This window comes from Natrix helvetica, assembly GCF_964273705.1.
Source record: "Natrix helvetica genome assembly, chromosome: Z".
Taxonomy (NCBI): domain Eukaryota; kingdom Metazoa; phylum Chordata; class Lepidosauria; order Squamata; family Natricidae; genus Natrix; species Natrix helvetica.
In genome coordinates this window covers 108,161,197-108,175,034 of record NC_138554.1, presented here as the reverse complement: position 1 = coordinate 108,175,034, position 13,838 = coordinate 108,161,197, and the positions used below count along the sequence as shown (strand labels likewise).

General features: G+C 40.9%; 1 protein-coding gene across 7 annotated transcripts in view; it reads right to left on the bottom strand.

The window, feature by feature from the left end:
* The window catches only part of ICA1 (islet cell autoantigen 1), a 61,718-nt gene that overhangs the window by 29,922 nt on the left and 17,958 nt on the right, over positions 1 to 13,838 (bottom strand). For all 7 annotated transcript variants that reach the window (XM_081932249.1, XM_081932248.1, XM_081932243.1 and 4 more), the window contains exon 7: positions 12,255 to 12,453. In XM_081932249.1, coding sequence (XP_081788375.1) covers positions 12,255 to 12,453 — 199 coding nt within the window. The remainder of the gene's footprint in view (positions 1 to 12,254; positions 12,454 to 13,838) is intronic.

Sequence of the window (13,838 nt, the reverse complement as noted above, 5' to 3'; positions counted from 1 at the left end):
CTGATTGTCCAGAGCCTCGATAACCTGTTGCAAAACTCTTCTTCCAAAAGAGGCTTCGGCTGAGGCAAAGGTTTCATAGTTTCTGATGAATGCTGTGGGTGAGGCCCACGTAGCAGCCCTACAAATGTCAATGATGGATGCCTGGGTCGCCCAGGCTGCTGTAGTGGCGGCACTCCTTGTGGAGTGCGCCGTCACCCGACCCGGAACAGCCCTGCCTTGGTGTTCATAAGCCATCTTAATGCAGGCCCTTAGCCAGCGTCCAATGGTCGATGAAGAAACCTTGCGACCCAACGACCCCGCTTGAAAAGACACAAAGAAAGATTCTGAGTGTCTGAGATCTTTAGTCCTTTTCAAGTAAAGCCGAACCACTCGCCTCTAGCTTGTGCCAAGTGTGCTCCTTGGGGTGCTGAGGCTTGGGACAAAAGTTTGGGCGTATCATCTCCTGAGATCTGTGAAAATGAGTGTTCACCTTCGGCACGAAGGGTCAAGGCGCAAGACGACTCAATCCGGGTGGACGATGTACAGTTCCTCTTTGACAGAAAACGCTGCAATCTCTGATACCCTTCTAGTAGAAGTGATTGCTATGCGAAAGGCGGTTTTAAGAGTCAAGTGGCGCAGGGAGACCGTTATCAGTGGCTCGAATGGTGTAGCAGTCAAGGCGCGTAGAACGAACAGCGAGTCCCAGGACGGGTATCTGTGTACCTTTTGAGGTCGTATATTGGTAGCTCCCTTCAAGAAACTCTTGACATGGGGGTGATGACTCAAGGACTGATGATAGTCTCTAGCCAGAATGGTGGACAAGGCAGCAACCTGACGCCTGAGCGTGGCAGGTGCCAGGCCCTTGTCCAATCCCTCCTGGAGGAAGTCCAGCAGCTGAGGTATGGATGCCTCAACATCAAGAATGTTATGTTGTTAGCACCAGTTAGAAAACGCTGTCCAGGTTGCATCGTATATGCGAGTCATGGCCGGTGTTCTGGAGGCTTGGATGGTCTGGATGACTTTATCTGAGAGGTGTTGTTTTCTCAGGAGCTGCCCCTCAAGTGCTAGATGGCTAGTTGGAGCCACTGGGGCTCTGGGTGACTGATGGCCCCCTGGCTCAGGGCCACTTGCTCCTAAGAAATTCTCCACAGTCTCCTCACGGAGAGATCGACCAGATCCGTGTACCAGGACCGCCTGGGCCAATGTGGAACTACCAGAATGAGTTCCGCCTCCTCCGCCAGGAGCTTGTTGATCACCTGCAGAATGAGCGGGAGGGGTGGAAACGCATACAGGAGACCCGGGGGCCACCCGACCCTTAGTGCGTCCATCCCCTCCGCCTGTGGCAAGTGGTAACATGAGAAAAATCTCGGGAGTTGTGTGTTGGATGCATTCACGAACAGATCGACTTGTGGAAGCCCGAACCATCTCACAATCTGATGGAACAGGTCTGGATGTAGTCTCCACTCGGAGTTGTTGATTGCCTGTCGACTCAGCCAATCCGCACTCACATTGCTGGTGCCGGATATGTGATCTGCTCTTATTGAAGCCAGGTGACGCTCTGCCCAATGACCCAGGGCCTCCGCCTCTGCCATGAGTCGCTTGGAGTGGGTGCCACCCTGCCGGTTCACATGGGCTTTGGTTGCTGTATTGTCCGTAAGCAGCAGAACAAGGCGACCCACCAATTGGTTTGAGAATCATCTCAGAGCGAGTAGGGCCGCTTTCAGTTCCAGCCAATTGATGTTTCAAGCTGCTTCCGCGCGTGACCACCTGCCCTGTGCTAGCTGGCCCTGGCAATGCGCACCCCAGCCGAAGAGGCTGGCGTCCGACGTTACCACGATTCTGTCAGGTTCCTTGAACAGGCGACCCTTCTCTACCGCCTTCGACTGCCACCAACCCAGGGAGCGAGACACCTTCAGCGGGAAGGTGTCTCGAAAGGGCCTTCGAAAGGAGCCCTGTTTGTGTTGTCTGCACCTGGAACTAAAGCTGTTTCTGTCCTGGTTCCTATCACTAGGTTGGTTGTAGGACCTCTGATAGGGAAAGGATGAGATGGATGCCTGGGCGCTTTCCTGTGCCCGAAAGGTCTGCTTTCTGAAGGAAACAGAGCCCTTTTTCTCAATTTTTTTGAAGGTAGAGGGAAGGACTTTTTGTTTATCCTTCGTCTCTATCACGAATTTGTCTAGGGAGTCCCTGAAGAGAAGCCCCCCTTTGAACGGGGCTGAAGCCAGCTTCCACTTGGCCTTCATGTCCGCTTGCAGGTGTCGAAGCCACAGCAGGCGGCGTGAAGTCACGTTGGAAGCCAGCGCTCTGGAGGCAAACTTCGCTGCATTTAGGGAAGCATCTGCTGAGTATTCCATAGCTGTAATGATCTTATTAAGATCATGCCGCCAACAAGACGCCTCCGATGGAGGCTTAGATCTCAGCTGGTGCAGCCAGAGCAAGGATGCCCTTGTGAAGAATGAGGCGGAGGTGGATGCCTTAATCGCCCAGGTGGCCACTTGATGGGTTTTATGACAGGCCTTTTCAGACCTTTTGTCCTCCGCTTTAAAGCCCTCTAACAGGTCTGCCGGAAGAGCCAAATTGGAGGTCAGAGAAACCACCAGGGCATCCACCTCGGGCAATTTTAATACATCCTCCAATTTAGGTTCCAGAGGGTACAAGGTCTTGTCTGCCCCACTGGGGTTGGCCAGAGTACCCGGCTGAGCCCATTGGCACTGTATCACGTCCATAAACAAGTCAGGGACTGGGATAAACTCTGGGTCTGGGGCAGTCTCGCTAAACAGCCCTACCTTCAGGTCCTGGGAGGTAGAGGGAATGGCCTTATCCTTAGGTTTGCCCCCGAGCTCTGTAAAGGCCCTGGCCTTGGTAAGATGGCTTTAAACAATGAAGGTTTGAAGAGGCCAGTGAAGGCCGGCTTATTGGGGAGCATGTCTTCATCCTCCGATAGTTCAAACTCAGCCACAGTATTCTCCTCCCAGAGACCTCTGTGGTAACAGAGGTGGCTGGGGAGTCGAGGACGCGGCTCCTACTCTCCGCTCGAGGGTGCGCAGCCGTAGGAGCCTTGCCATTTCTATTTTCCTTTTGGCGCATGGCCTCAACCACTCTCTGGGAAATAGCCTGGGCTATAACCACCCTCATTTCAGCTGAGAGAGCTGGGCCTTTGTCCTCTACAGGCCTAGGCCTAGCTGGGGCTCGGCGACTTTCACACCTAACGGGTGCCATGGAGTCCTCCACGTGGAGGCAACCGTGGAAGGGTTCCAACTCCTCCCATACTGAAGAACTAGGAGAGTCTGGATAACCCAGGGAGGCTGCAGGAGATAGGGAATCCCTATCACTGAGAGAAGGTGATCGATCCACTTGATCAGAGATTCCTCTCTCTCATGTCTGGGCAGTGGAGACCTCGGCCCAGCCTCACAGGCCTGAGGAGAATGAGGAACCTGGAGCTTATTAGGTCTCTCCTTTGAGGCCTCCTGCTTCTTGTCCCCCTGGTATTTGGGGCCCCTGCTCCCCGAGGAGCTGTGGGAAGACTTCCTCCCTGTGCCCTTATTTCCCTTTCTCCCTTGGCCCAAGGGATCTGGCCTGCTGCGCTTCGCAGATGGCCCTGCCAACTCCTCCCGTTGCTCCAAACCTTCATCTGCCATGATTAGGGTGGATTGTCCGGGTGGAGGCTGAAGCAATCCCAGGAAAGGGCACTGGACGCTGGCCAGCTGGCTCCTAAGCATCCGCAGATCAGGCTGAGGCTGGATACAGACACCAGGGCACTCCCTGCTGCCCTCCCCCCCTGGAACGAGGGTTGCTGATAGGGAAGATTAGGCCTGCTGGTGCCCCGGACAGGCCCTCACAACCCTTGGCGGCGATCTGCGCTGAGGCGGAGAGGCGCGAGTAGCTGTGGTGGTTTGCTGCAGTCTGCTGCCGAAATTGCACAAAAAAGATGGCCGCTGTGACTTTTTAGACGGCCAGGAATGCAGCCGGTGCCTAATTAGCGGCCGTTGGAAAGCGCACCAAAGCGTCGCTTCCAAAATGGCTGCTACGTCCTTTCGAGCAAAAAGAGACGCTGCTAGGGAGTAGTTTTCACCATTTCCTCCCTGAAGAGCGGCCGGAGACACACGGAAAGTTGCAGTCGTCCCCATACTCGCCAGCAGTCGCCGGACCAGTGGCTTCAGATTCACCACCACTGCGAGCGTAATGCAACAGGTGGGGCTCGACCGTCGCCTCAGAAGATAGCTATAGTTCAAAATTAGCTTCAAAAACAAGCGACTAAGCTCAAGGTAAGGAAACAGGGAAAAAATCCTGTAAAACTTCTAATCTAATTTTCTATTCTCCTGGAGAGCCCAGCCTATCTGTCCAAAGACTGAGAGCTCCCCAAAATTAGTCCTATTGGGCGGACTGAGTTTTTAAAAATGGACCTGAGGAGGCAAAGGAGGCGTGACCAAGGGGAAAAAAATCAACTCAGTCTTTGGGCAGATAGGCTGTGTTAACTCATGCTTGGACTCTCCAAGCAGCGCACAGGAGAAAGAACTCATATGGAGATTTTCTAAGAGTTTGCAGCCTGAAACTTTTGTTATGACCTGCTTAAGACCCTAAATGAATGAAAATGAATGAATAATAGAAATAAAACTACTTTGCAAGAAATTTGTATAACATCTACAATCCCTATGTAAGGGAGTTGGGAGGTTTTAAAATTTGGTAGCTAGCTAGTTAGAATCTATATAAGTGTCCTTTAATAGAATGTTTTAAATGGTCTTTAGGTATTGCCTAGTATTTATTTGAAAAGAAGGATAATAAACTACGGTAAATGGTCCTGTACAAATATATTATAATAAATGTATTTTATGTGAACTAATTTATTTTACCCAAATAAAATTCAAAGATTTACAAGCTAACCAATTATACTGTAAATATTTTTTTTCTGCTGGGATAGCAGTGTGTTCCATTAGTTTTATTTGTACAGCATTTGTACATCTATTTGTACAGGAGCATTTAGTTTATTATACTTTTTCAAATAAACATTAGACAGTACCTAAAAAACATCTAAAACACCTATTTAAGTATATGTATGTGTTGTATTCTCTCCCCTTTCTTCCTTCCTTCCTTCCTTCCTTCCTTCCTTCCTTCCTTCCTTCTTTCTTTTCTTCCTTCCTTCCTTCCTTCCTTCCTTCCTTCCTTCCTTCCTTCCTTCCTTCCTTCCTTCCTTGTGTCAATTCTGGAAACTTCTGTTTGTAAACTTAAAGACACAAACAGATAAAATGAGGGCCTGAGTTTTTAAACAGATTCTTGACATGGTTATATTTCACAAACATCATGCAATTAAAATATTTCACCATGTCACAGTAATTTAATTTCTAATGAGAAATGAAAGAAATGAAAAGAAATATAACAGTAGCAAAGTAATGGAATAGAATAAACAGTGAAAAGGAAAGCAATGCGAAAGCAATAGTAATATGAGAATAAAAGATGGAAAGTTGGGAGCAATTGAGGTGGGGTTTGCTATCAGTTTAATAGCCACCACCAGTGTGATACTCCCCCATTGGGTTCCCAGGCTGATCTGCAGAACCAGGTCTTCGGGCTCTTCTTGAAGGATAGGAAGGTGGAGACACATCTCACCTTGGAGGATAGGGTGTTCCAAAGGGCTTCAAGTCTTACCATTCGTTCCTGTCCTTTCTTTGAAATTTGAACTTAATTTTGAAGGAATTGCAACACAACTAGCCACTTCACAGGGTTGAGGAGGGGACGAATCAGAGTTGTTCTCCATCTTGAATCATTTTTAAAAATAATAAAGTTGAGATAAATAAGTCTAAAATATCACCTGCAGCTAGAAAGGAGATTGGGGTTGGAAAAAAAGCCATGGAACAAACAGCTTATTTGTTAAGACAACAAAAATAACTGTTGTTTATCCCCAACTAGTTGAAATGGCCTTAATACTCTTACAAAAGATAAGAAATGAAGAATTTACTGCTAAAAAGTGTGTGAAAGAGATAAATGTGGTTTTATTAAAAAGCTATTTTTACAAGAAACTTCAGATGGTTTTATTAGTTGGATTCTCTTAGCTGCCTGTTTAATGATTCTATTTATATTTCATGTGTTTCTTGCCTCTTATTTTAACCCCAGCATCACTCTGTAAAGTAAGACAACCCACACCTACAGAGTGTCATGGATAAGCAAAGACTTGAATTCAAACATAATCAAAAACTTAAATCACTGCATTTTACTCATATAATACATAGAAACTACCATAACAAAACAAAATGTTTTCTTTACATATTTTAAGGGAATATACAGTAAATATTTATTCTAATGTTGTAGAATAAAGGTAGCAGTTTATCCTTCAAAGCTAATAAGTCATTGGTACCTTTTATTCTACAGTTTACACTAATACACTGTTTAAGATTTGGATAATTGGTCTTGATTTCTAAGAAGAAGGTCCATTCAGACAATGCAAACCAGTGTAGAAATCATTACCTGACTAAGGGTGAGAGTCCTTTCCTCTCTGCAACAAAGAGTACATTATCTCTAAGTCAGTGGTGGGTTCTTACCGGTTCAGACCGTTTCAGCCGAACCGGTAGTGGGTTTGTCACTGCGTTAATTGGTTTGCTTAGCTGTGCTGAAAATTTATTACGCCGGTCTACAGTTCTTATCTGCAAGTGATTTAATGCGCCTGCTCATTCACATTCCTTAACTTTCTCTTCTGATCTTCCGTACGCCTGCCGAAGGAGACAGGCACATAACTCTGCAGAGATGTAATTAATTCAGTTAGCAGGTTTTGTATTTTTTTACTTTCTTTTATATTAAAAATGTTTTTATTAGATCTTGCTTCGGGTTTATTTTTGCTTGTCTTCAGAAGTATGCTACCAGGAGAAGCCAAGGTCCACGCTTCGTTAATTCAGGGTGGAACTCCTCCCCCTTGACAGGGTTGGCGACCTGGGTCGCTGGAACTGACAGTGACCCAGGCCTGCCACGCCCCCGAACCAGTTCTTCCGGCGGTGCCGTATGCACTGCCATCTTTTTTTTGCTTCTGTGCATGTGCACCCATGAGTGAACCAGCAGTAGTGACTGCCGGAAGCCACCCCTGCTCTTCCTTTATGGCTAGGAAGACTTTCTACATAGACGTATTTCTGGGATTTGTCATTGCTATCAAATTAAACAATTGTTTTTAAATTGCTCTACTCTTTGAATTTCATTTACAGCATTAAGGGAATATAGGTGGTCCTCAACGTATAACCACCACTGGGACTGTAAAATTCATTGTTAAGCAGTGATGCTGTGATGGTCATAAGTGAGAACAGGTCGTTAATTTTTTGTACTGAAATAATATTTTATAACTTACATACATTTTACAGGTTTGTATATATTTTAATACCTCTACGTATTATAATACTGGCATGATGAAGTATTACCGAAGACTCCAAAGGCCCATGCTTCATCAACAGTCATCCTTCTGACAGCATCTGAGATATTTTTTAATATTTTTTCTATTTTACAATATCTTCATAACCTTCAAGTATAATCTTTAGATTTATACATACTAGTATCAAAAGTAGCAACAGTTCAGTATACATGAATAAAATAATAGCAGCAGCATAAAAACCATTATGCAGTGCTCCCAATTCTATTTTCAAATTCTCAAGAATGACGATACTGAAATTCTGAGGATGATGAAATATGTGTCAAAAAGTAGTTTAATAGTCGCACAGAACAATGGTGCCATAGTTTTGGGTCTTGGTATCAATGTGAAATGTAAAGTGCTATCTACTAGTACACCACCCAAACATTTCATCAGCTTAATAACAATATGGCTGCCTGAAAGATACAGTAGAGAAAAAAGTACATTTCACAAATAGAAAAAAAAATAGTTTAAGGCCTTCATTTTTACTCTTTATACAAAGCTGGTGGCAGCTCAGTTCAAACAAAAAATTTCCACCTGCCAGCTTTATTCAAGTGACAAGAAATATAACAATCTAAATTGATAATGGTAAGTAAAATCAGGAACAAACAGAGCAAGGCATTTTATTCACTGATTTACATAAAAACAAGACATGCATAATGTATTTTCAGAAATAAATATGCTAGATTTTCTAGTTAATTACAAATTCTAATCACCTGAATGTTTTCTGTTCAGTAACACTTATACGTTTGTTGGCTAAATATTGTTAAATTCAGAAGTAGATAGCCTTTGTGTCAGAAAATAAAATAAACAGGAAACATATAGAAACATCTCTTAGAACAACAAAAAGATCATTCAAATGTACTACATATGATATACAGCACTTCATTTAGTGACTGAAGTTACAACGGCACTGAATACAGTGACTAATGATAATTTTTAATATTTATGAGTATTACAGCATCCCCATGGTCACATGATTTACATTAGGATGCTAGACAACTGACTCACATTTAGGTTGGTCACAGTGCCTCAGGGTCCTCTGATCACCTTTCACAACCTTGTGACAAGCAAAGTCAATGGGGAAACCAGATACACTTAACAACTGTGTTACTAATTTAACAATTGCAATGACTCAGTTAACAAACAGTACAAAAAAAGTCATAAAATGGGGCTTAGCAAGATAAATTTTGAATTCAATTGTGGCCATACGTCAAAGACTACATGTATTACCACTGAGAATAAGTAGGCAAAAGAAGAAATTATACCATTTTGGTATTTATTTTAATCTGATACAATGTAGACAAGGAAAACAGGAGCTCTCTATTTTCCACCATTCACCAACAACTCAGATCAAAATATTTGACCATCTATATGCAACTTCACTTCCTCACACACACACAAATGTACAAAATAAATAATATCTAATTCCCAATTTTCCAAAAAGCTTAACAGTAAAAATTACATTGGCGTAGAAATGTTCTTCATCAATTTAAACTTCAAATAGAATAATTGCACAGTATAGAACTGAGAATTCTTAATCTGAGGGTGGAGGCTCATTCTCTGAGCTTATGGGTAGGTTTCTGAACTTTTTGTTACCAGGCTAGATAACACTGTTTGGTCAGTGGGTCTTATGATGGGTCTGATGTGGGTCGCATCAAGAGAGGTCACGTATGGGTCATGTCTTATGATAAGTCTTGTGATGGGGATGTCATATCAGGTGAGGGTCCTTGGGAGGTGGTACTGGTGGGGGAGGTTGCTTGGGTTGTTGGTTAAGGGTTGGTGCTGTCTCTGGTTGACTATGCAGTAGGTTTGAATTCTGAGGAGTTCATAGGCTGGTTGTGGGTCAATGTGTCTGTTGATGGAATTGCTTGTGGAGTGCCAGTCTTCAATAAATCACGAGTGTGGCTGGTGGTAGGGTAACCAAAGATTCTTGTACTGAATTGGTGTTATTTGGTGTCTTGAGTGGGTAGAGATTGGGAATTTGGGATCATGGCAATTGACTGCCAGCTGGTGTTCATGGATTCTGGTTTTCAAATTGCATGAAGATGTTACCTAGCCTGGTAGTGAAACATTCGGAAACCAATCCAGAAGCTTCAAGAACAAACCTCCACCCTCATCCTATATCCGAGCTACAGATATTCGCCATTATAGCAATTCTTAATCCTGACACTTTTATTATTAGATAACAAACTGGAGATAAAAAGTTCCCAACATAATACTTGAACTTTGGGAATATATGGAGTACTGAACATAAAGTAAATAGCACCTCTCAAAAGATCTTATTCCATGAAAATTCTAAAGCTGATTTACAATTCCCAAATAGTTGTTCAGTAGATAATTATTTATCTCTATATAGCTTATAACAAACCCATATGTACTGTATCACTGCATTTAGATATTAATTCCTAAACAATAATTTCATATTGATATTCATTCATAAAAAATAATTTCCCAGCACGTAGTTAAATATGTTTAAATCTAGGTCCACCTTTCTATGTTATATTATTTCACAGATTTACAACAATTTGTGTAACAAATGTGTATATACCATCTAGCCTTTACATGACTAAATGTCCTAAATATAACAAATATTTACATTTTAAAAATGAAATGGTCACAAAGACACCAGTAATAAAATGTTCTATAAATATAATGCTATACAAATTCCACTTATTGTCACATGTCCATTATATCTGTCATATCATAAAGATAATTTCAACATGGTTACTCAATTTTAGACTCTGCTGTATAAATTTACAGGTGTTCTTTTGTTTGATGAAAAAGGTCTATAGTACTGTGTTTCTTGTGATTTAAAAAAAATCCTCAATTTATATTGGAAGTAGTCAGTAAAATACTACCATACAGTGGCAGCATTTAGAATTGCTTCATTTCTTGTAATATTATTAACAAGTATATACCGTATTTTTCTCTCCATAAGATGCATCTGACCATAAGACGCACTGAGGTTTAGAGGAGGAAAACAAGACAAAAAAAAAAATTCAGGCGGAGCCTGAGAGGACCACAGATAAGTGTCCTCTCATATGCCAGTCTGCGTATTGACTCCTACACTGCGGAAAAGAGATATAAGATGTAGGCAATGACAAAGACAGAAGAGGCAGGGGTTCAGAAATGTAAAAGGACCCTGCTAAGGCGGCCCGGCTGCTATTCACCAAAGATGCACAGGCATTTCACTCACTTATGGGGGAAAATGTGTGTCTTATAGAGCGAAAAATATGGTAATTAAATGTACACTTCCTAATATTTTCAGTATTAATATGTCAAAAGATCTCACAAAAATGCATCATATAGAAATATTCTATATTTAATATATGTAATTGCCAAATTTGAATGTTATAACCAATATTAAATATTTAATCAAACATTTCAACACAGGTGTTCAATACATGATAGCAATGGAACCGGTCCATTACGGCCGTACTGTATGTCAGGGGCATGTTAAATAAATCTGGTTAAGTGTTAAGTGAAAGAGAAACCATCCTGACTCTAACTGAAGCATGAGTCATTAAATGCACATGGGGTTCCTTAGAGATGACTACCTTGGACCTCCCACCCTGCCCCCCCAGATAAGCATAAATGTTTATCTACATTCTAACAAGTATCAAAACACTAGCCAGACCAAGACCTTCCTAGTTTCTGAAAGGGTTATTATAGGCATTTATAAGTCCTCCAGTCATTTTAGCTTTCCATAAAGCAAACTCTGATCAACTATCAGGTAGATATCTTGAATATAAAAAGGCACAATTGTTATTTTTCACTGCTAAAAACCACAAAGCAGCTTCTTAAAAACATATAGAACTTTTCAACTGGATTGTTACTATTTTTAAAAAAATGAAGTTATTTGCCTTTATTTAATTAAATGGAATAGAAAAAGAAACTAATGTAACACCCCCCCCCCACCTCTCTCTCACCTTCAATCATCCACATCTGCCTATTCCAGGTACTTAAGATGGACTATCTGATAAGTGGATAAAAATGCCATATTCAATCTGAACATCTATCTGACTGCAACAAATTTATAATGAAATATGGTCATCCTTCGTTAAAATTATCCATGCATGTCTTCAATAACTGAGAGGCTGGTATAACCTGGCCAAACAATCTTTAGAAATGGCCCATTTATATAGGTAATACTGATAATTTTTATCATCTTTATGGTATCTAGTTAAAATATTTACATCCTCCTTTTCTTTAAATAGCCAAGCAGCTAATCTAGATCATTTGACGGATGCCGATTAATGAGCTAATAATCAATATATTTACACACACAAACACACCATATGTAATTGAAGTTGGTATAATACATTTGTTGTCGGGAGCAGGGAAAAATATTCTTGGCTAGAATTGTTTTGATACACAGAGAATAATAAGTAGAATTATACATTTCTCAGAATAATCAAATCCATTATCAACATTGTGTCAGGTCTGCAGCCATATTTCTTTTGGATCTTTGACCTGCCATACTTTCTATTATTTTATTATGCATTTTCTATTGTGGAAAAATGGGAGGGGGATTGTACAGAATTAGATGCTATGTAGCCCAAACAAAATTCCTTTCTAGAAAGCCAAGGTCATCCTTTGTCATCCTTTGTCTCTGCACCTGACCAGAACTGGATAGGTGGAACTGCCAGCATGGCAGTGGAAGATTGGCCCATGTGATGGGCTGATGGGTGTGGAGCAAGTTCGAGAACTTTCAATTGGGTGGGGAAAACCGGGAAGCTTTGAGATTCAGGTTTTCCCAGAGGTGCCAACATGGCTCTCTTAATAAATTGGAACTTTGAGCAATACTTTGCCTTGGACTCTGATTTAATTTTGGATGCTATTTGGAAACTTGATACATTGACAATTATTTAGCAAATTGTGGAAAACCTCATACCTTCCTAAATTTTTCCATCTGCTTATAAAGATCAGGATCCAGCTCTTGAGAAACATCTTTCATCCATAACAGAGCTCCTCGATATTCAGTCCGACATTGTTCCATTCGGTTGACTGTCAACCATGTATCAGAAATAGCTCTGTATCTAAATGTCTCCACTTCTTGGTATAGTCTGCACAAAGGAGTGCGCAATGCCAGTCTAAAACAAAAAAAATAAATATGTGGGCTTATGGCAGTTATCTCAGAATTATTTTTTTGAAGTTGACTACCAAGCTTAAGTCTCATTTCAAAACACAGCATAGAAAATAGAATTTTCACAATAAAAACACAATCACACAACTACTTGTAATGCTTTCAGGGTTGCTGCCTTGAATTAAGTACATTTAATCATAACATACTAATTATAAATGATTTAAAATTATATTAAGAGTTTCTGATTGTTCAATCTCGGAATTCGTAAAAATTGACCTTGAAAGGTCAACTGCCAAACAGAACACACATCTTTCTTTTATTCTTTATTTGCAGTGAATAAAATGTCATCTTTAAAGTATTTTAGAGTGAATATATTATGGGTTTTCTCTAAACAATAAAAATCAAATGTAAGTAGTGTTGATTAAGTGAATACACAATTACAGGTAGTCATTGACTTATAACTACAATTGAGCCCAAAATTTCTGTTGCAAGACATGAGTTGAGCTTTGCCTGATTTTTTTACCTTTCTTGCAGTTAAGTGAATCACTGTATTTGTTAAGTTAGTAACACATTGTTAAGTGAATCTTGTTTCCCCATTGATTTTGCTTTTTAGAAGATCAGAAAAGGTGATCAGATGACCCAGGGACACTGCAACTGTCATAAATATGACTCAAGTGCCAAACATCTGAATTTTGATCATGTGACCATGGAGACACGGCAACAATCAGAAGCATGAAAAAGGAGCATAAGTCACTTTTTTCAGAGTTGTTGTAAGTTTGCATGGTCACCAAATGAACAGTTGTAAGCTGAGGACTTCCTGTATTTATAAACAGTGGATTTTGCCTAATATTGGTAGTTTTAAAGCATTTCAATTCAAGTATTAACAGAAATATCAAACTGGTTTGAGCCTTTTGTGCTACAAGAATATTTTAGGAAACATTATTTTATTAATCTTATTTAAATGTTATTATTTTTATTATATGTCACAATGTTATTATTGTTAACCATCTCTTATCATTTCATTTATCATTATTACAGTTTTTAAAAAGTTGAACCTTTCTTTCACCAGGACAGAAAATGGGAGATCATTAAATCCTGCCTTTGCCATGAAACCAGGTGGGTAATTTTGGACCAGTCACTCTCTCTCAGCCCACTAACCTCACAGGGTTATTGTTGTGGGGGGAAAAGGAGGAAGGTGTGTTGGATATATTCGTTATCTTGAAATATTTGTAAAAATAATAAAGGTGGGATACAAATAAATAATGTATCACTCTATTAATTACAGTATAATGACATACCTAGATCAAAATTGAGATTGATTTCCAATTAAGTAATAGATGAATACTAAATATAGTATTTAGGATAGCAGTGAATTAACATAGTAGGTTAATG